The sequence below is a fragment of the Oxyura jamaicensis genome, chromosome 1 (assembly GCF_011077185.1).
Source record: "Oxyura jamaicensis isolate SHBP4307 breed ruddy duck chromosome 1, BPBGC_Ojam_1.0, whole genome shotgun sequence".
Lineage (NCBI taxonomy): Eukaryota > Metazoa > Chordata > Aves > Anseriformes > Anatidae > Oxyura > Oxyura jamaicensis.
In genome coordinates this window covers 29,896,333-29,918,309 of record NC_048893.1, presented here as the reverse complement: position 1 = coordinate 29,918,309, position 21,977 = coordinate 29,896,333, and the positions used below count along the sequence as shown (strand labels likewise).

Genomic DNA, 21,977 nt, shown 5'->3' with positions numbered 1-21,977 from the left:
ACAATTTATAACGTCTTCTACGTAATGCTGCTTTCTAACAGAGGCTGTGCTTGATGATAGACGTTTAATGCACTCCTCTTATACACCAAATTTTTAACTATTTCAGAATGAACAGATTCCATTACTTAAGAAGAGGCAGAGATGTTCCCTTAAATTTCCTCAAATGTTTTATTCCACTTGAATTGGCTAATAGAAAAATTCTTTAGAAGTTGCTCGTACAGAAAATTAAAATTAAATGCATTTGAATTTATATTGTTAAATGGCTCTTTAACAATTAAAAAGAATTTAAAAGCTGCATTTGTACTTCTACTACTCCGGCTGTAAAAAAGAATATCCTAGATTGAGAGATCACATTACATAAAATAAATCTAGTAAATATTGAAAGTTTATTGAAAAGGTTACTTTTCGATACAACTGTTCTTCCATACCATACTTACTTTTCTAAAAATTATCAATGCCATACTACACTGTTTGTATACAGACAAATGTCATGCTAAATGCTTCTGAAAACTACCAGCACTATTGCCATCACTAAACATTTAGTAGTGTCTCTTACATTTTTTCCCCTACATTACCCATGTTTGCTTGACATTTCTTTGGAATAAATGGTTGGCTGTGGAAGACTATTAGGTGATTATCTTAAATTATTAACTCATCCCAGCTAGTCATTAATTCACAGAGAGTGACCAGCTGTTCTGAAGACATTATTGAATTAATGTTTTTATGTCAGATAAAGAAAATGTACTTCCATTGTACTGAGAAAAACTTACTAGATATTGGCAGACATCATGAAAGAAGAAATAAAATATAGTCAGGTATTTCATTAAAAGCATTAGCCATGTACCACATTTAATTACACTAATTTAGCAATGTCACTAGGATAGTACATATTTAAACCGGTTCCCAAACAATGAACATGAGAGGATTATAGAGTGCAACCAAGAAAATAAAAAGCTGGCCTGTGGTTGAATCTATACTAGCCCTAAACACATACCCCAGCTTGAGAAGCACAGGCAGTGTTCAAGATGAGTTTTGCCTTTCATATTGTAATTCCAAACTGAAATTGGGCTTTCCATATATATATTTTTATTTATCAGAAATCTATGCAAGATATCTAAATTATTTAATATAATTTTATTCTTTATTTGTTAACTCAAACATTAGATTTCATTTCACTGCAATTGGAACAAAGCAGGCTCATAACTAAAGGATTTGATCTTAAAATGGACAAAATTTGAGGAAAAAAGAACTAATTATTGGAGATAACTGACATGAATGGTTGGGATTTGGAAATGAACTAGTTAGTATTTGCATCCCCAATGAGGGGGAGAGAGGAGAAAGAACTGAAGGAAAGGTTCCGTTCCCAAGCAGAAAAATAACTCATTTGAATAACAGAATCATATCACACAGAAAACCTACGGAAAGGGGAAAAAGAAAGCATTGAGGGTCAGAAAATGCAAAGGAATGATAGATTCATCTGTTAGAACTTGTAGAAACATTAAGAATTTTTTATGAGTAATATAAAGACAGAACAGGGAACAACTTAAAAGTGCCTATAACTCGTGCTATGCTGAGTTATTTCATCTGTTCTTTTCATAAGTTTTTATAGAGATGGGCACATTGCAGAGGTTGGACAGTGGTTGCAAGGGTCATTTTCCTTCCCTGTTCTGTGGAAGTATTATGTTCATTACTAATAAAGACATGATACCATCCTTTTTTAAATAAAGTATTTTTTTTACAGCTAAACAACATTTTCCTGAGTCCTGTAGGAATTTACTCTCTAAATTAAGAAGTACGTTCCTGGATGATGGAATATACCATGGATTTATTGAAGGCTTGATACTGAAATTGAATCAGAATTTTTAGATGAAGAAAATCTGGATTTATAAAGCACCTTACATACCAGACCACTGAGAAGTGATTAAAGAGACTACAGCGGAGAAATAACTGGCTAACCAAATGAGACAAGAGTCTACATGAATGAGGAACTCATTGGCTGGGGACTGCTTTGTATCAGTACTCGAAGGCTGGTCTGGGTCTCATCCTCTTTACTGTTTTCTCAGAAGTACGTAACTACTAATCAAGTCTCCTACTACAAAGTTAGAGGCTTTGTAAATACAAAGGCTTTGGAATAAATACTGAATGACTCTGATGTCTAGGAAAACCCAAATGACATGACAATGAAAATGCTCATAAACACATAGCTGTGCTCCTCAGAACTAACTTGGGATCAGACCAAGAATGAGACAGATCAGGGTAGAGCACATCTCACAATCATTTAAATCACCTACATGAGGTGGCTTTTGAAAAGGCAATTGTAATTCTACGCTCCATCTTCCATTGAAAATGAGTAATTTCATGACACAGCTAAAACATCACCTAGAATACAGTGTTCTGGCTGATCAAATTAGCCTCTCTGAATTTTGCTTCTAATTTAGAAACGCTGATTTTGAATCTGGTGTATCATTCAGCTTTCCACAGTATGTCTTCGGTCATGCCAAAACACACTGAATAGTCCAGTTTCAAGAAACATTACCCAAACTGCAGCAGGTGCAATGAAGAACTAACTATTAGAATGATCAAGGGAACACAGAGCCTATTTTGCAAGTCTGAGACAGCTTGGCCTACATAGACGAGCAAAATAAAAAAAGAGTACTTTCCATATACACATCAGAAGTGTAAATCCCACTAAAGGAACAGTAAATTAAACTGGAAAACAGCACTGGCACAAGGAGAAATTGTGTACACTTGCTATAAACAAAGAGTGAAAACAAGAATTCTGCTGGCCATTTAAAGATGAAGAAATATCCTTCTCTAAATAACCTTCTGCTAGGGCAGCAACAGCAAAGACAGCTTTACATGTTTATGAACTACAGACATTAAGTGGAGTTCATATACTTGGTGACCATAACAGAGGACTGGATTTGACCCAAGGGAAGCTGTTTTGTTCTATACTCTTATATTTTTCCCTCCTGAGGAAATGCCAGCTGAAATAAATCTAAAGGGTTCTGTAGCCTAAAATCTAAAATATACGCCCTACTAAAAACAGCAGTGTGCATATATACACCCAGTAAAACAAAAATTGGAAGATAAACAATCTTTGAAGATATCTCCAGTGTGGGATTTGCAAAATTAGCACTACAGATAATCCTTGCAATTAAAGAGAAACTCAGCACAGGAATAGGGCTCAGGGTACCCCATTCAACTAAATGTAAGGGGACTTGGTATTAACCAACTTCATGCACATTTTCTATACATGTTACAAATTATCACCATCACAATGGTTAAGTCCTGCATCCATGACAATCAGAGGGCAGTATCCCAAACCACAACACAGAAGGCAAATGCATGGCAAGTGGCAAAGCATGAAGTGATAAAGTGATAAAGTGCTTGCAATACGCATCAGACTGCCATATATCATAAACAAGCTTTCCTTAAGGGAAGAAGCTATCTGGACTCAAGAATAACACAACCTTGTCAGGCTTTCCTTTGCAATGACTATCACGAGGCTATTTCAGATGGAAATATGCCCCCCTTCAAGTCAGCATTAGATGAATATTCAGCCTGGTAAAGTAAAAATTACAAGTAATTCAAGAACTGACAGCAAGTTGTCCTGTATGATCTAAGAAACAGTGGTCAGCAGCATCAGAACTACAAACCTAGATTGACTGGACAAATTACTAAATTGACTTAGCTCTTAATATTTCATTATACTAGTCTCCTCTGATTTTACAAGGTTTACGTATAGTGAATATTAGCTGGCAAACTGTGTCAGTAAAGGTACATAGACTCAGAAGTCTAATCAAAAATATTTAAATCTCATACAGCTTCTTTGGGAGTGACTGTCTTTTCTTTAATAAGCACTCTGAGAATTACATTTACAATAACAAAATATCACTGAACCACGGCAGAAAAAATTACAGTGCTTCCAAGTTAAATGCCTAAACAAAATACCCTCTCAATTTTGTTTCACTAAACAAATCTTCCAAAACCAAGCCACTTAGCAAGTCCACGCAGGATTCCCTGCAGGGAGTCTGCTCTGCAGAGTAACACTGGCACAGTAAACACAGCATTTTCACGAAGACTGGTAAACTGCATCATCAGCATCCACGCTAAGAGCTGCTAACCAACCCTACAGAATCTGTAAGAGAAAAAGAACTGCATGTATCCATCTAGCTAATGCATTCCAGTAAATTCCTCCGTCCTTAACCAGTAGGAGATACTACCTCAAAGGCTGTAGGAAAATGTGTATGGCAACAAGCAGACACAGAAACAAAGAAATACTTGTTTCTATCATTGTGAGAACAAGATACACCTATTAAACCACAGCCTGTGTAAGCTCTGGTGCATACTGATCACCGTGGCATATCCTAAGAATGAAAAGAACTCCAATGTGACCTATATTCTATGTCTTCTTAGAGCCTGGGAAGCACCCTTGAATCTAATTTTAAAAGCTACCATGTAAAACCAATTAGTGCAGGATCCACTAAGCGAATCACTTTTGAAGCCTCTCCTGTAACAAGCTACAAAGATGAAATGGCTTGGCAGATTTACCATCTCATAAAAGGATGGGAGAAGATGAAAAAAATGCAGCTTCTTATTTTTCAGACAAGGTGAAACTTGAAATTTTAGTTACATGTTATTGTATTGTGTGTGTATATATATGTATATATATATTTGTGGGTCATATTCTCACCATGCATAGTTACCCTTGCACTAAAGCTCCACTAACAGACTAGCTGCCAATTTTTTAACCACTTCAGTATTTGATTTGCTCAAAGGTCAGAAAACACAATTATTTGAACACTACTGTAAGTCAACACCAGCGTTTCATTAAATGGAATTGCATTGCAGCAATGAAATCATGGGAATGCACCAAGAAAAAGTCGTTTGTGTTAAACTGATTATATTTTATTTTTAGAAAAATACATAGCTTTGTTAAATTCCTCCCCCTCCTCCTCATTGCCCTTTTAATTAATCCTGTGGTGCAAATTTAGTTTTTGCTGTAAAACCAAGTAAATGAAGTGTGCATAATGATTTTGTTAAATCTTAAAACTGCTCTATTAATTAATTGGCAATTTGCTCAGCATACCACACTGTCTACTGAAGTGACATTATTGAATAGCTAAAAAGGAAATGCTTTTTACACTACAGAAGAAAAGAGGAATCTAAGAAACATCATCCCTCTGTGAGAAGCAGGGAAAAAAATGACTGGTTTTTATGGGACTGGGGAGAGGTTAAGACTCCCTCAATAGATTGAAAATCTAAAATCTACTCCCTAAGTAGATTTTAATACAAAAAAGCTGACATGTGGCAATACAGCTTCAATACTGTGACATCATGACTTGGTCTCTCTTGACTTGCACGGTTTCTGGAGAAGCATGTTACAGGGATTAAATCCCTTTGAATACTAATGTGTTCCTCTTTTGAGCCACAAAGAATATTAATCCTCCTCCCCTCATCTACCAACAGCTGCACTGTTTTTCCTTCTTGACAGGGTGGAACAAGATAGCATGGCACGATTGACCTGAATGTAAATATTGCTATTCGTTTTCTGAACTGCTTACTTTTTGTGGAAATTTAACTAACCTGCCATCAGGTTATCAGCAGCATGAACAAGAAGAGAGGGTTTAGGCACCTAGGAATGTATTTCTTCTCAATTAGATCCAAAGAGTTATGGAAATAATTAGCCTATTAATAAATTAACACACTACACTTCTCTCAAACATTTAGAGGGGCTGATACAGGAAGTCAGACTGGAATGTTCCCAGAAAAAGGGCATGCATGTGCGTACGCAAATACGCATGCATGTATAAATATATATAGGTATGGGAACGTCAGTGTTAAAGTGAACAGCCACAGTTCAGCTCAGGCATGATTCCAGCATATATGGCTGATCATTAATTCTTAAAGATTTTATATATCTCAGCCCTACACAACTCTTACGCATGTTCTTCGTGCAGTTTCAGGAAGGACACTAATTTCAACAAAAGCTGGATAACATAAAAGAGAATATGCAGACTGACCATAAAAAAAATCCACTAAGTTGCCATTATCAAAGTATTTTCATACATTTGAAGAGTCCTAAGTCAGGTCAACTATCACAGTGCCTTTCATTCAGATATAAACGTACAACTGAGTGATAAATCAATAAAGGATTTTATATGGAAACCAGGCTTTGTAGAGTCCCAAACTTCAAAATAAGAAACAAATCCCATAATATTTACCATTCTGAGTTTTCACAGACTTTTACCAGTACTTCTATCTTCCTCTATTCTTTGAAACACAGAAATATCAACATTGCAGAAGTAGATTATATATAGGTTAATAGGGAACTAGCATAGCTTATGTTCAGAAGAGATTATGTTGATGAATTAATAAAAGTTTCCAATCCATTAAAAAAATCCACAAAGGTACCGTCACCCTTCTGATACCATAGCACAGCGCTGAATCCTCTGGCATACAATTAATGCACACTATGCTGATGCACTCTACAAAAATTATGGTTCCATTGAGAATGCCTAATGATGGTATGCTTTCTTTATTTCTGTAGTGCCAAAATAGTACTTCCATGTGAAGTATGGAATTTAGCATCATACACAATCAGGCCAAAAGACCTTAATATGACTACTACAGTGCACTTTTGCAATAATGATGTATAAAAAAAAATCTAATAGTTACATAAACTACAACTCAGGACTAAGTTATTAACATACTTCAAAAAAAATCCAAGCCTGAAATATTAGTAACAAAGCTATTTTAAACCAGAATGACTATATTTAACACTATTAAAAATATATTTATGTATACATGCTGTTTTCAATTAATCTTGGATACTTATTAGAGATAAAACCCTTGGTTACATTTTCTACTGAGGTACCATTACATCCAAGAACATAAGTGTAACAGTCTGCTAAAGGCCTGGAAGCTCTTGCCCCAGGGTAAAAACAAAGTAATTCAAGGTACCTTGATTGTGCACAGGTGGAAATGAAATCTGAGATACAAATCCGCACACTAAGTGTTACGTGGCATTTGCAATACAGCACCTGGCTAACCTGTTCGCCATTAAAAAACAAGCACATCCCATGTGCTATGAAAAATGCAGTCTGAGAAAACAAACCCAGGAAGGCGTGGAAGACAACATCCTTTGAATTCTAAAAGAATTCAAAAGCATTAAAAATATCATGCTTGGGTGGAAGATAGATCTTTCAGATGATACTAAATACAAAATTTAGCATATAGTTCTACTACAATAGGCAGTTTTTATACTGAAAACATACTCAGTTCTCTATAGTTTAAAAGGTCAACACCTCAAGAATACAAAACCTATAGCCTTGGGAACTCATAGGTGTAAATTCTGTAGAATTAATCTAACCACATCCTAAGCCCTTGTTCTCTAGCAATTAAAATACATCAAATAACATTTTAACAAAAGAACATCGAGTTTGTGAAACAGTGTTGGTAAGATGATATGGAATGGCTTTGTTCAAAGAATCTCGAGTAAGAAAAAGTGAACTAGATGTCATTCTACCTCTGTGCATCTAAGAATACTGTACCTGACCTCTATTAACATTAATCATAACTTCATGTTCTCTGGTGTAGTAAATTGGATTTGGAGTAAATACAGGTGGTATCAAATAGCCACTTTACTGCATTTCACACAAGTCTGGCAATTCAAAACCAATATTAAAACAAGTAATTGTCTAAGCACTCTGTAGAAGTTACACATCATACTATTTAGCTATTCTTCATATAGCAGCACACGCAGACTTTGATGTGTTCTCAATTCAAAGAAAGAGGGGGCGGAAGGGTGAGAAGAGGAAAAGTGCCTCACATAGCTTAACCCTGACCCAATCCAGCAGTTAAGAAGCAGCTTGGAACAACTCCAAAGACTAAACCAGCTCCCTTTCTAGTTCTGCTTGGACAGATGGAAGATAACCATGTTTCAGGGTTTCAAACAGTATCTGTGTGAGACTCCCTATTTAGCTTTACAAAAATAAAACAACTTATTTGCTTATTTCGGGCCGTATTTGATTAAAATGCTTTGGGGATAACCAGATGTAGCATAAACAAGGGGAAAAAAAGAGAAAGAAAAGGACACTAAACAGAATGGAAAAAGAGAATATGAAAAAATGGAAGTACTCTCAACCTGGTTGATGCAGTAGAACTATCCTGCCCTCCATGTGAACCCTTGTCCCACAGGTTGTATAGACTTCTTATATAGCTGAATGCAATTATTCCATCTCCTCCTAGAGGGTGATTCAACATATAGCTAAATTTTGAAATTACTGTTTTCAAACACGGTGTTTCATGAGTATTTAACGTTTTTGCAATGCACACATGAAATTGCCAATGTATGAACAGTCTTCATTAATTAACATTTAAAACTAGATAAATTACTCAGATTTGATGAAGTTAAGGAAACCACATTACATAGTAAAAAGCCGTCCTACATGAAATGAAAGATACAAAGGTCTACAATAAGCTTTCCTGCTATGATTTTCAAAAACCTCAGCAACTGCAACAATGTATGTTACAAAAAGGAACTGAGCACTGGAAAAAAACTTACATAAAATGACCTTAGTATGCTGTATGACTATTAAATATATGCCTCATGCTGCTTATGAGTCTAAAAACCACGTCCTGCACTTTTCTCAAGTATTTTTACCCTCTCATAAGGCGATTTAGCTCTCCTGCTTTATCAGCCTAGGCAGAAAATATGCAGACTTGCTTTCACTTTCTTAAGAGGACAGTTGCAGACAGGTTTTGGAGAACTGTTCTCCCAGGTATGCTGATTTGTTCAGGTTAAGTTGTACCTGGTTTGCTTTTGTATCAGTGCTTCTGTTTAATTGACTTTAATATAATGAAATTTTTATTTACATCCCTTATTTATCTGCTAAACGTCAGCACTACTTATCCACTTTACTATGTTAATGAGATTACAAAGCCTTTTGATGAACACCATGAGAAATTGTGGATGTGATACAGGTACACTTATTACTGAAAATATGCTAGTATTGCTTTTCATTAGTTAAGGCTGATGCCATCATATGAATCAGTGTGACAGGAACGTAATAGATGTTTTCTTTAGATTTAAGTGATAGAATCCTATGGTGTCTTTGTTGAAGGTCTGGGGTTCAGTCACTTATTACAGTCCTTTCTGCCACAGAGCTGAAATACATCTTTTCTCAAATAAAGACTAATATTTTTAAATAAGTTATGTACTGTAAAAACAATTCATTTAAACTCACAGTTATGGAACAATCAAGGGGTACTGGAGGACAAGAACAGAAAGATTAAAAACCATCTAGTAAGTAAAGTTGATTTGCCTTGCTCTTCACCACTCAGGGTCACCAACAGGAGCTATAATAAAGTAAGAAATCATTCCCTGTTGACAGGAGACATTGCTTTATCCTCAAGGGAATTTCTTTTGCAGTTGCCTTATGATTTTAATCCAATTGCCAGAGCATCCCCTACTTTTTGCTGTTAAGCTCAGAACCAGTGTAGAGCTTAATTAACTATCAGTGCAAGGAATTTAAAGGAGCCCATAAACAGACATTCACTAAAAAAATGAACACAAACACACAACTTCAATTTTTCACACCTTACAGTATCATTAGATAGTAAGCCATACCATCTGTTTAGTGAAATAATGCTCAAGGAAATACAAGTTGTAAGCAGGAAGTCAGAGGCAATTTACAACCCGTATAAAGTTTCCTTCCAGGCAGAGAAGAAAGGAACAGCATAAGAACTTAAATTTGCGTTAATACCACAAAGATCTTTAAGCCAATACCCTTCTAGTTCTATAAGGGCTACACAAATCAGAAGTTTCCTTTCTAACTCCTAACCTTCCCTAGATTTTCTTTCTGCTATGAAGGTATTTGCTTAGTTCTGATTCAGAAATTCAGACAACTTTCTTTTCCAGAAATAATGCTGGAAAATATTACTGAAGGACAAGATTTCACCTTACCTGATGAAGATCGTTGCCCAAGACATATTCCTGGAAGTAACCTGGTGCAGCAGATGATGCTCTAATGGCCTGCCATAGTTTATATTGACAGCCTCCAATATAATGAGACTTAACCCCAGGAAAGTGATTGTAGTTTCTAAAAACAAATGCTTTGAGTGGTGTTCCTCTGTTTACAATGGTGCTTACTGCAGCTACCTAGGGAGTCAGAAGGAGCAAAACTGAGTTTTATTAGATAATAATACGATAATGACAATTTCACAAACTATGAAATTCAATTTATAAATTTAACGTGTCTCTGGAATCCTTTGTACATATTTTATTAACTTTTTTATAATACTTATATAAATTTTAAGAACTTAAAAAAACAAGACAATACAACCTCCCTAAAAAGGAAGCTTTATGAAACCTAACATTGTTTCCATTATTTAGTTTCCACCTGTATCTATCCATTGATATTTATACAAAAGCAAGTGACATATATGTAATTTAAAAAAGTTTCACCTTCACGAATAGCACTTAATGCTAACTCTAGAAAAAGCCAATTCTCCTTATGTTTGTTAGATACACAAAAATAATCCCTGCATGTTTATTTTGTTGAATTATTATTTCAAACTCCAAGTAATTCAAAGTGCTCTGAAAGAACAATCCTAATGAAAGTGAAAAGTAGGTCTGGACAATTCTCACACAGTAACAAGCAAACAGTAACTTACATAAGAAATACATATCTAACAATCAATTTCTTTCTCCTAGGAAACAATTACTTAACATTGCAACCTCTGTTAAAAGAGGTCAGGAAAAATCTCTTTCAAAGGGGGAAAAAAAAAAATCTTTGAAAGACTTTCTTTCAAGGTTTTTTGTAAGGACATGAAAACATCATTAAGCCACATACGTAAGTTTAAGTGAAAGGCCACAACTGTATTTCCATAAAATGCATGACTGCAAAATTCAGCACATTTTACAGATCTAAATGCATGAGGTGGGAGTACCTATAATTATGGGTGAGCGTTAGAATTTGCAAGACCTTTTTGTGATGATGAACCAGACTGCCTGGCCCTGTTTAGAACAATACTCTATAGCAGACAAGTGGGTGTTCAATTCTATTTTGTGTACTGTTTTACATAGTATTTTTTTTTGTGTATGAAACATTACTCAACAGCACTAGCAGCTGATGCTGTGGTATCATTGTATCCATTTCCATTCTTCAGCTACATAAGTAAATCATTTAAAACACAGCAAGTTCACCTTCATAAAAAGCAAAAACACAAGTGTAACTTCTAGATGAAAATAAGAAGGAAAATGTGTGCATGGTTTATATTATGTTGTTTGATGGAGAAAAAAGTTTCCTGTCTTGTCAAAAGAAAAGCCTGGTTCTCATCACTACAGAAAGAAAACACTTTGATAAGTTTTCTATTAAATTTTCCAAACTGATGCTTGATTTATTTTATTTTTTTAATACCCATATAGCCCGCTTCTTGAAGCAAAAGCGTAACTTGTAAAATGCTAGACACCTTTTGGAAAAATCCATCTCTTCATGAATTTAACAGCAGCACAGAGCACACAACTGTGTATTTTGATTTTACTGGCCCTATAAGTAAAGAGTGCCAGCACTACTACAAAGTGATTACTGTGAATAACTAGTTTCATCTCTATTTATATTCACATTTTATTACTGAAGATCATGGAAGGAAGCCAAAGATCCCAGTTCAAAGATAACTTTCAAGTCAACGTAGAATAGCTTCTCTCTCAGAAAGTAACATACCACTCCAGCCTTTTCATGTCCTTGTTTTAGGCATGGAGTAGGAACACTATCAATCAAGCACGTTTCTATGTTTAGAAAAATGTAGACATCTTCCGTTGAACAGTAAAGCATTGGATATACTGCTATGACACCAAAACACCTGTTAATTACAGATTGTTTTGAAATATGCGCTATTATATTCCCCTTCTTTCTTTACACCCTATCCTTCACCAAAAATACCCATGCTTTCTCATCTTTCACTCTTGTGCTGCTGCTGAATTTAACACCCCTCCAACTAAAGGGTGCCCTTTAGACGATACAGAAAGAGTAGAGAACTTAAGGCCTACAAATATGAATGGAGAAAACCTGAAAAGAGACTCCTTCCTGTTACTACACAGTAACAGATACTGCATTTGACATGATCTCCAGATTCTAGAATTTTCTTGTATCCAAAACCAAATTTTGTACAACTTCAAGAAGCTGCCCTAAGTATCTCTGCTTACAAACCTGAAACATGCTCTGTCTTAGTGTTAACTAAAACCATGAGAAATTGCTGAAGAAATTTAAATATTTAATTAATTTTTATTCTTTATGAGCATGCATTATCTTATACAGATGCTTGCAGAGCTTATCGATACTCTTACTGTTTATCCAATATTCTTATAATTATAATACTCTTACTTGAACTCTTAACAAGTACTTGTAGAGCATACAGTTCACATTGACCTCAGAACATCGTACTTACCTTTGGACATTTGGAATTTCTTGCAGTTTCAATCAAAAGATTTGAGCCCATTTTTTCTCTACAAATAAATGTAAAAAATTGAAAGTGCTCCATCAGTTTAGCATGAACAAAACACACACATTTTTATAACCCCCAACTTTTATAAGAATTTCGCATTTAGAAGAAACAATGTTTGAATTTCACTTTAATAATCAGAATTCCGCAATTAACTTCAAGAGTTAATGAAGTTAACTTCAGTTAACCAGTGCTTCATACCTACTAGGCTGTTGGAAGTCATTCTGAAGAGCAACTGAAGTCTTGATTCAGTTACTGACTTCGCTACATACTTAAAAAATCAGCAGCATTACTCAACTACTTTATAAGAGGAAAGCTAAGTACTTTGTAGCATTTAAGAATCCAAAAATCAATAACCTCATTAGGCAGTTTTACAGTAATGAAAGTAACTTTCCTGAACCATTTTACATTATGCAAAGATAAGAAGAGAAATCCACTATTCTGCATGATTTAGAAGAAAGTTGTAAGCTTCTTTTCCACAATAATAATTCAATAAACATTTAGTATTCGTTTTTCAGGTGGAATTTTTCATATTCAGTTTTCTAATCACTAACTAGAGGGTAGCCCTCCTGCATAACAAGGATATTGGCATACTAGTTAATAATCTCATAGCAGCATCTATTTCAACTTCCATTTGCTTAGAGTCAAGATATAAAAGCCTATAGAGTGGTACCCATCCATAACAATTTCAAGGAGGCTTTCATTTCAATCAGATTTTTTTTTTCCCAGTATGAGATTTTTAGTTAGCTTTTGAAAAAAAACTCCTAGCTGTTCACTAAATTTCTCCAGTTGTTCCTCAGGATAATACAAAAGGGAAAAAAGAGAACATGTGTATGTGAACAGACAAAAGAAAACAGGAAAACTGTAACTATATGCCAGGTTCTCCTTGTAAGTGCAATTCAATACAGCATTACAGAGACTGATGTACAGATCAAACAGTAAGTAAAATCTTCTTCACAAAGTAATAACACAAGGAGTCAATAAGAAACGTTAAAATAAGTTAAAATCATATCTAAGACAATCGATTCCCTATAACACTGAATAAGAAGTTAAACAAAATTAGTTGTAATTTTCAGAAATAGAATTTATGATGTATCCCATGAATGAATGCAATATTAGCCTAAAGCAACACTAGCTGAATTATTTTCAGCAATACTTCTCCTGGAAGTAATTCCATCAAATGCTAAATGTAAGTTGCATATCTGCATATTTGAAATTTATACTCTATTTCGAGCAACGTTGACAAACCTAACTACCATTTAAACAGAAAAAAAAAAATCACCTCAGCATTGCTAAGACTTAAATTTAAAACAAAATAAGTAATTGCATGGGAAAACAACTTTGTAAAGTTAGATCTGAGCTTCTTATTTCCATAAAGAGATGCTGTAAGACCTTTCAATTTCTTTCTTAGCTCTAGGCTGCGAGGAAACCTGCAAGAAATCCTACTGTTTCAGTGAAGTTTTGTGTATGTATAGCATCTCCCTTCAACACTGCAGAATTGGGTCAGAAAAGAGTAATTTGTTAATCACTACATTTTATTTTTAATCTATGAATAATATAATTGCCTCACTTTTGTCTGCTGTCCATGAATAGAGTACTTTACCTCCCTTTTGTTATATGCGGCTACAAAGAATAATAGCATTTTAATTAAAGGCACACAAAATACTTCCACACGAGGTAATCCTGGGCTTTGTAAGACTGTCTTTCAGTTGGGCAGGGGAAGAAAAGAGGTATTTATCGGCCTTGCTTCTTTTCTGGGAAAGAGAGGAACTCCAGATATCTCAGAAGAAAAGAGACATGATATTGGTATCATTAACATTTAACTTTCCTAAAAATTTGTAAAATCACAAACAAGAAGTGCTGGGAAGCCTATCTTCACTTCAACAAAGCAGCAAGATGTTTACGCCTCAGGCAGCACGGCTCCAGAAGAAAGGCTTTGGATCTAATAAAATGCATTAACCACATTTCCAGAGAAACTTGTTATTATTTATCCAAAGAAGCTTTTTATCATTTTACATTTTGCTCTCAAAGTTGTTTCTTTTCTTTCAGAATCAGTGTCAGCCTCCACTAAAAATTATAAACAACTGGACTATTGTCACAGCTTTGGCTGCGATGGAGTTAATTTTCTTTGTAGAGGCTCACATAGCACTGCTTTGGATTTTTGATGAAAACATGGGTGATAACACACCAATGTTTTTACTTGTTGCAGAGCAGGGCTCACACAGAGCCAAGGACTTTGCAGCTTCTCGTGCTGCCCTGCCAGTGAGGAGGCTGGGGGTGCACAAGGGACAGAACCAGGACAGCTGACCCAAACCAGCTAAAGGAACGTGCCATACCCTGTGGTATCATGCTCAGCAATAAAAGCTGGAGTAAATAAGGAGGAAGACAGGGACATTCAGAGTGATGGTGTTTGTCTTTCTAAGAAGTCATCACACTTGATGAGCCCTACTTTCCTGGAAGTGGCTGAACACCTGCCTGCTGATGGGAAGCAGCAAATGAATTCCTTGTTTTGTTTTGCTCTCTTGCACAGCTTTTTCTTTACCTAGGAAACTGTTTTCATCTCAACCCACAAGTTCTTGCACTTTTAACTTTCTGAATCCCTCCACTGTCGTTTCTGGGGAGACTGAACAAGTGGCTGTGTGGTGCTGAGCTGCCTGCCAGGGTTAAACCACAACAACTATCAACATGAATACAAATGAATAAGTGATAAAATTTGTAATAAACATTAACAATTTCTTCCAGTGATTTTTTCCCCCATATACCCATTAACACACTTGTATACATATCTCTGAACAAGTATCTTTTCATTGCTAACTCTAACAATTTGGCTATATTTTTCATTGCAATCCTTACAGCTCTTTTTGCTTTTCAAAGGAAGGGGAAGCGGGGAAAAAAAAACTCAATAGAGCAGCTAAAATTAAAAATGCCTACTACAGCATATTATTTCATTTCTTGCTATGTCTCCTTAAAAAATAAAATGGCACAGCAGGTGGCTAGTAAAATCTGTAGCAGATCTGTAATGAGTCAGATCAAGCAGAGTTGGCAAACAGACAGGAATATAATCAGAAATCAGTGCTCTAAAGCTTACTTTATTCCCCAGAAACAGAAACCATTACATTAAAGGCTTTAAATGTTTTGGTAAATACAAAAACAGGTATTTCAGAAGAATGAGAATACAGGCTAATCCTTTTTCTTTGTTTTAAGAATTTGCTTACCATTGAAACAGTAACAAAAATGAAGGGTCTCACACTTGCATTAGAAATCAGGTTAAAAATAATTTATTTTTACTTACTTGAGCATTTTTTCCCAGATATCGCTGTCATAAAAGGCATGGCTCCAACCCATTTTGACTGTTCCAACAATTACATTCTGCTTAAAAACGTCTGATCCTAACTTGTGATATAGTTCTTCACAATCATCCAGAGGAATATGGAATAGCCCCAACATAAATGCTAATATAGCTCCTGAAAAGAAATATTTTGAAATGATAAATATAACATGGAATAAAATTACAATGATATAGTACCATTAACATAGTTCATAGGTTAGCAGAACATCTATCTTGAAAAGGGAAGATCAATTGACATTTGTATCATCAAATTACTGTTCAAATATCATAAACTGTGCTTTAGAAGGACATATATGAGACAGGAAGGGTCTACTTTCATAAACAGAATGTTGAAAAGCTGACAAATGACATTATTTTGTTTTGCAGATTTCATCCTTGCAAAAAAATACATGGCTGATAGGGAATTAAATCCACTGCTTTATTTGGAAAGAGAAATGAGTAAGAATAATCCATGCTGTAGTATTTAAAAATATTTGGAGCATTGCTTGCTATCTTGCAAGCTCCTTGATTGACTGAAGAAAAATTCTAGTAAAATTCTGTAAGACAACAGGAATTTTGACTGTTCTTGAATACATTTGGTGGCAACCATTTACAATCAATCACACAGAGAGGTCTTGCAGAGGGATCTAGATAGATAGGAGCACTGGACAATCATCAACGGCATGAAGTTCAACAAAGGAAAATGCTGGGTTCTGTACCTGGGACAGAGCAATATCAGACACCGGCACAGGCTGGGAGACAAGCAGCTGGTGAGCAGCTCAGCAGAAAGGGATCTGGGGGTTCTGGTCGACAGCAAGCTCAACATGAGCCAGCAATGTGTCCTGGCAGCCAAGTGGGTAAATCGTGTTTTAGGATGCTTTAAACATAGCATAGCCACACAGTCCATGAGGTGATTCTCCACTAAAAGTAGCATTAACGTGGCCCCACCCTGAAGACTGCATGCAGTTCTGGTCTCCACAATATAAAAAGTATGTTAAGGGTCTTGAAAGCATCCAGAGGAGAGCACCAAAGCTGGTAAAAGGGCTGCAAGGCATGCCCTGTGAGAAGAGGCTGAAAACACTTGGGTTGTCTATTCTAGAGGCTCAGAGGTGACCTTGTTGCCCTACAGCTTCCTGAGGAGAGGAAGCGCAGAGGCAGGTGCCATTTTTTTTGCCCTCCTAACCAGCAATGGGATGTGCAGGAATGGCACAAAGCTGCGCCAGAAGAGGTTCAGACTAGGTATAAGGAAAAATTTCTTACCACGAGGGTGGTCAGTAACTGGAACAGGCTTCCTAGCGAGGTGGTTGCCGCCCTAAGCCTGGCAGTGTTCAAGAGACATTTGGAGAATGCCCTCAATAATAGGCTTTAACTTTTGGCTAGCCTTAAAGTGTTCAGGCAGAGGGTCTTTGAAGGTCCCTTCCAAAACGACTTTTCTATTCATACATACTGCCATCTAGTGTGTGCCTAAAAAAGGCATGATCTACCCTTGTAGGAACAAAATAGTTTCCAAGAAGCAAGACTGCATAATACCATCAAAAAGACTTTTTAAATTTACAATCAATACATTGCTAAAATTTGTAGGAATGTTAAACTGAAAGGGATGTATACAACCTCTGAATCTAATTGTGCAATGCTGAGATATAACTGAAGCATTAAGAATAAATAGGACTAAGGTCTTTCAAATTTGGAAATGAATGCAATACATTTGAATAAAGTTAATTTCAAAAGGAGTAAATTCCTGAAATGGATTAAGAATAAAACACACATGCTGAAAGAACTACATAAAGCCATAGACAGCTTTAAAGGAAACAACTTCCAAACTTCTTCCTTTCTCACATCATGATAGTAGTGTCAATGTATCAACAGTCTCAATTCATTAAAGTGTAGCACACATTCTTAATTTAACCTGGGGCTACTTGTCACATTAAAGTTGTGTCAAGGGAAACTTACTCGACAGTGGTATCATAAAATTCAACTCAGACCAAACATCTATCAGCAAAGAAAGTTTTCCAAAGTCATGCAGATTCTCTGCTACCTTATTTTCCTCTTTAGTCTCTAGCACTAATTCTACAATATCACGTATTTACTATTTTCATGAATAGTTTCAAACTGAAGGACAAATTTCACACCAAATACAAGCTCATTTTCCTCACCACCACCTGAGACAGAGCACCAAAGCCCTCACTCTGTGTCAGCACACAAGTGGCAGTAGGTATTATCAGAGTCAAGTTACATGATAAAGGGCTTTTCTGAAACCTGCTGCATGGTAACAAGACACTCAGAGGAGAGTAAACTTAAAATCAAAGAGAGTCCAGGCTCTATCTGATGGCCAAGTGAAAGAGCAGCTCACACTCTCAGTCTTGACTGCCAACACTTCAGGGGACAAAAAAATAAATAAATAAAACCCGGGAGGCTAAGGAGCATATCTTGAAGGACATGGGTAACAGGTCGCTAAGACACGAGATAGATAGGAACATAACCTGAAAGAAAAAGTATTTCTTCCTTATTCAGCACTAGTAAGAGTTCAAATGAAATGCTATATGTGGACCTGCGTGATATTCTTAAAAAAAAAGTCGACAAACTGAAAAAAGGCACAAAAAAACCAACCACACATCAAGGAAATCTGTTGACAAGGAAAGCCTGAATAAACTGGGTATAGCAAAAGCCTTCATATGCATAAGAGGCTAATGCAAAGAGAAAGAAAAACAATGACCCTGGGGAGTCAGGACAAGAGGAAAAATTTGAACTGCAACAGTAGATTGACATTACATTTGGAAGTTCTGTTGTCTAAAGACAGCAGAGCACAAGTTTTCTGAAGACATCTGTAATGATTCAAAATCTGACAACTGTCGGCAGTGAAACATACATAGCTGATCCATCCCTTGGGAAATGAGATAGCCTCAGGTCAGTGTCAGCTCTATAATACCTTGACTTATTTTATGAGTTATCCTGAAACTAGATTTCTGTCAGAAAGCTGTTTAAAAAGCATTTCAAAATTGGAGAGAAAATATGAGGGGGGAAAAAAAGAGACTTTAATACAGAGAGATGCCAACTTTGTTCCAGGAGGCTCCTAACCTGCAAATCACCGAAGGCTGGGAGAATGCATAGGGGAACCAGCCCTATATTGTTTTTGTGAATTCTGTATTGCACCGGATTTACATTAACTTTTCCTCCATAAAACTACATTCAGTGGCTATTGCTGTCTCATGGGCTTGCGGATTTTCTGGTGCTTCCTTACCCAGGTATTGTGCTCAGCAATAGGTAAGCGAGCTAAGTATGCAGGGCTCATTACAGCAATCTTCCTGTGTGGCTGCCACATTTATACCCCATGACCAACAGTGTAAAGAAGTACAGAGAAGCTAACTACAAGGACAGCCTCTGATGTTGAAGTCACAGCACACTAATTTCTTAACCTCAAAGACAAAAAAGTGAAAGGATTGTAAAAGACGTGAATAGCACAGCAGAAAAAAAGAACTGTAGTGCACAAGGGGTATAGCTTTTATCACTTAATACAGAGCTTTTGTAAACCACCATTCATCCAGCTGCAAGCTTCTGCAAATCCTATTGGTACACGAGCTGTCAACACAAACTGCCATGGTAAAGTACTCAGCTAGCATGTGCTGTCAAATGTGCACAACCTCTCCCAGCCAGGTACTGTCACCTATTGCACGTTGGACTGGCGCAGACAAAAACTTGCTTGCAGAAACAAAGCTTAACAGAAAGAGTTAAGTATTAGCAGTTACAAGTCCCAAGCTTTGTTGAGTTTGGTGAGAAGGATTAAGAATAAAGTTAATTCAATCCCACTACTCTGATTAGAACTTAGTAAGAACACCAGGCTTCTCTAGCAAAGATAAAACATCTTTATCATGACTGAAGATGACAGTTTCACTAACAGAACTTTTCTAATACCTTCCAAAAGAAACAACCCCTCACTGCTAAATAGATTTATCAAGTTTTTTTCTCAGAGACTATCAAAAAAGTAAACTAGGCAATGATAGCATGTCTGCAAACAAATTCTGTCTAGCAGACCTAACATTCACCTCTTCCCTATTTTGAACCCACTAAGCACATCTTTGGAAACATGGACAGTGTATTTACCCATAGTGATCTACATTTAATAGATTTCAGAACTCAATTGTACTGGAGAATAAGTATATTGAAAAAGAGAATTCGGATTTCAAAAGGAAACTGAGCTATTGAACTAGAGCACACCTCATGTTTTAAAACAGTAATATGCCACCACTGGTTGAGCATAACATCTTAAAAGCAATGATAGTCTTTCTCAAATAAGCTTATGTTTATAGTTTCCTACTTCCTAGGGAGAAGCAACTTACCATTGAGTCACAGAGTAATTAAGGCTGGGAGGGACCTCTAGAAATCGCCCAGTCCAAACTCCCGGTCAAACAAGAGTTTCAACTAGAACAGGTTGCTCAAGACTTTTTCATCCAAGTTTTGAGTGTCTCCAGGGATGGATATTATAGTCTGTTCAGGCAACTCTTCCCAGTGTCTGACCATCCTTACAAGGAAAATGCAATTCCGGGTACCTAATCATCATTTCCTGTACTGCAGCTTATACCTGCTGGCTTTTCTCCTACCACTGTGCACCTCAAGAATAGCCTAGCTTCTTCTCTCTATTTTCACATTAGTTGAAACAGCAATAAGGCCTCCCTTAGCCTTCTCTTAAGGCTGAACAAACCCAGTTCTTCCAGCTTCTCCTCACACATCATGTCCTCCAGACCCCTGACCATTTAGGTGACCCTCTCAGACTCATTCAGGATGTCAATGTCTGCCAACTCAGGAGCCAGAACTAAACATAAAGGTGCCAGAGACCTTTAATCTGCTAGGTACATTACAAGCCAATATGTGATTGGCTTTTTTTTTTCCCCCCTTACAAAGGCACACTGATGATTCATGTTCAACCTGTTCCAACAGGACCAGGTCTTCCTCTGCTGAGCTGTTTTCTAGCCTGTCAGCCCACAGCACGTATATTAGATGAAGTTATTCCATCCCAGATGGATGACTGTGCTTGCCTTTGCTGAACCTTAGGCAGATCCTGCTGAACCATTTCTCCAGCCTATAAAGGCTGATCTGAGCAGTGTCCATCACTGTACTGACCCCTAATATGGTATCATCCATGGTCTTAGTACAAATGTATTATATGCCATTGTCCAGGTCATTAATAAAGACAGGAAAAATTACTGACCCAGTATTAATCCATGAGGAATGTCACCTTATTTTTCTGTAAATCCCATAACCATCTTAAGATATTTGTAACCCTGTGCAAAAAATCAAGGTTTCATATTCACTGACAATCAAAATGACAAATGAGTTTGAAGTTTTAATCAAAAACAACAAGCATGTCATGAATCACCCAAAATTTTTACTCAGAAGAAAAAAAAGCTTTTAAATTACACCTGTACTTTCCCAGCTTACACTCGAAGTCACAAACCTGGCAAATACTGCAAAATCTACATCTTCAGATATTCTTGCTATATTCATAGCAAAATTCCAGCTTGTGGATTAACAGTTCGTTACCTGTGCTTACACCACAAATGTAGTCAAAAAGATGATGAACTGGCTTTCCAGTAAGTTCTTCTAGTTTCCGTAGAGTTTGAAGTGCAACTAAACCCCTGAAATACACAAAAAACACACACATATATAATGGCAGTTTTATCTTATATAGATTTAATTAGGCATACCCTTGATTAATTAGAAGTGATAACTGCAATAACAAGAAGCCTGAATATTTCAGGGAATGAAAAAGTATTGGTATCAATACTTTCCAGTCCTATGCACCACTTTGCCAACACATCCTGCAGAGATCAGCCCCTCCTTGCTACATACAGATTACTTCCCTTAAAACAAGTTTAAAGGTGTAAACTTTTCCATAAGCACTTACAGTTTAAATATTATGATGATAATTATACACTGTATTAATGTACTAGCCCCATATGTTTAAGATACTGCTATCTAGTGCAAACACCAGGTTTACAGAAAATAATTACACTTAACGAGGAAATCATATAATGGTCGAAGGCAACTCTATTTCATAATTATTTGTTGGCAGGACACCAGCATGAAGAAGGCAAATTGAAAAAAAAGTCATTATAATATCACTGACCTAGAAATCTAATAGAAAAAT

The 21,977-nt window shown here is 36.3% G+C and overlaps 1 protein-coding gene across 4 annotated transcripts in view; it reads right to left on the bottom strand.

Annotated features, from left to right (window-relative positions):
• PNPLA8 (patatin like phospholipase domain containing 8) overlaps positions 1–21,977 on the bottom strand; it is a 36,762-nt gene that overhangs the window by 9,679 nt on the left and 5,106 nt on the right. For 3 of the 4 annotated variants that reach the window (XM_035333283.1, XM_035333291.1, XM_035333274.1), the window contains 4 exons: positions 21,371–21,465; positions 15,800–15,971; positions 12,454–12,511; positions 9,971–10,165 (listed from right to left, as the gene is read on the bottom strand). In XM_035333283.1, coding sequence (XP_035189174.1) covers positions 9,971–10,165; positions 12,454–12,511; positions 15,800–15,971; positions 21,371–21,465 — 520 coding nt within the window. Of the gene's footprint in view, positions 1–8,598; positions 9,364–9,970; positions 10,166–12,453; positions 12,512–15,799; positions 15,972–21,370; positions 21,466–21,977 lie in introns of those variants that run through there. The other variant, XM_035333299.1, reaches the window with a different exon arrangement.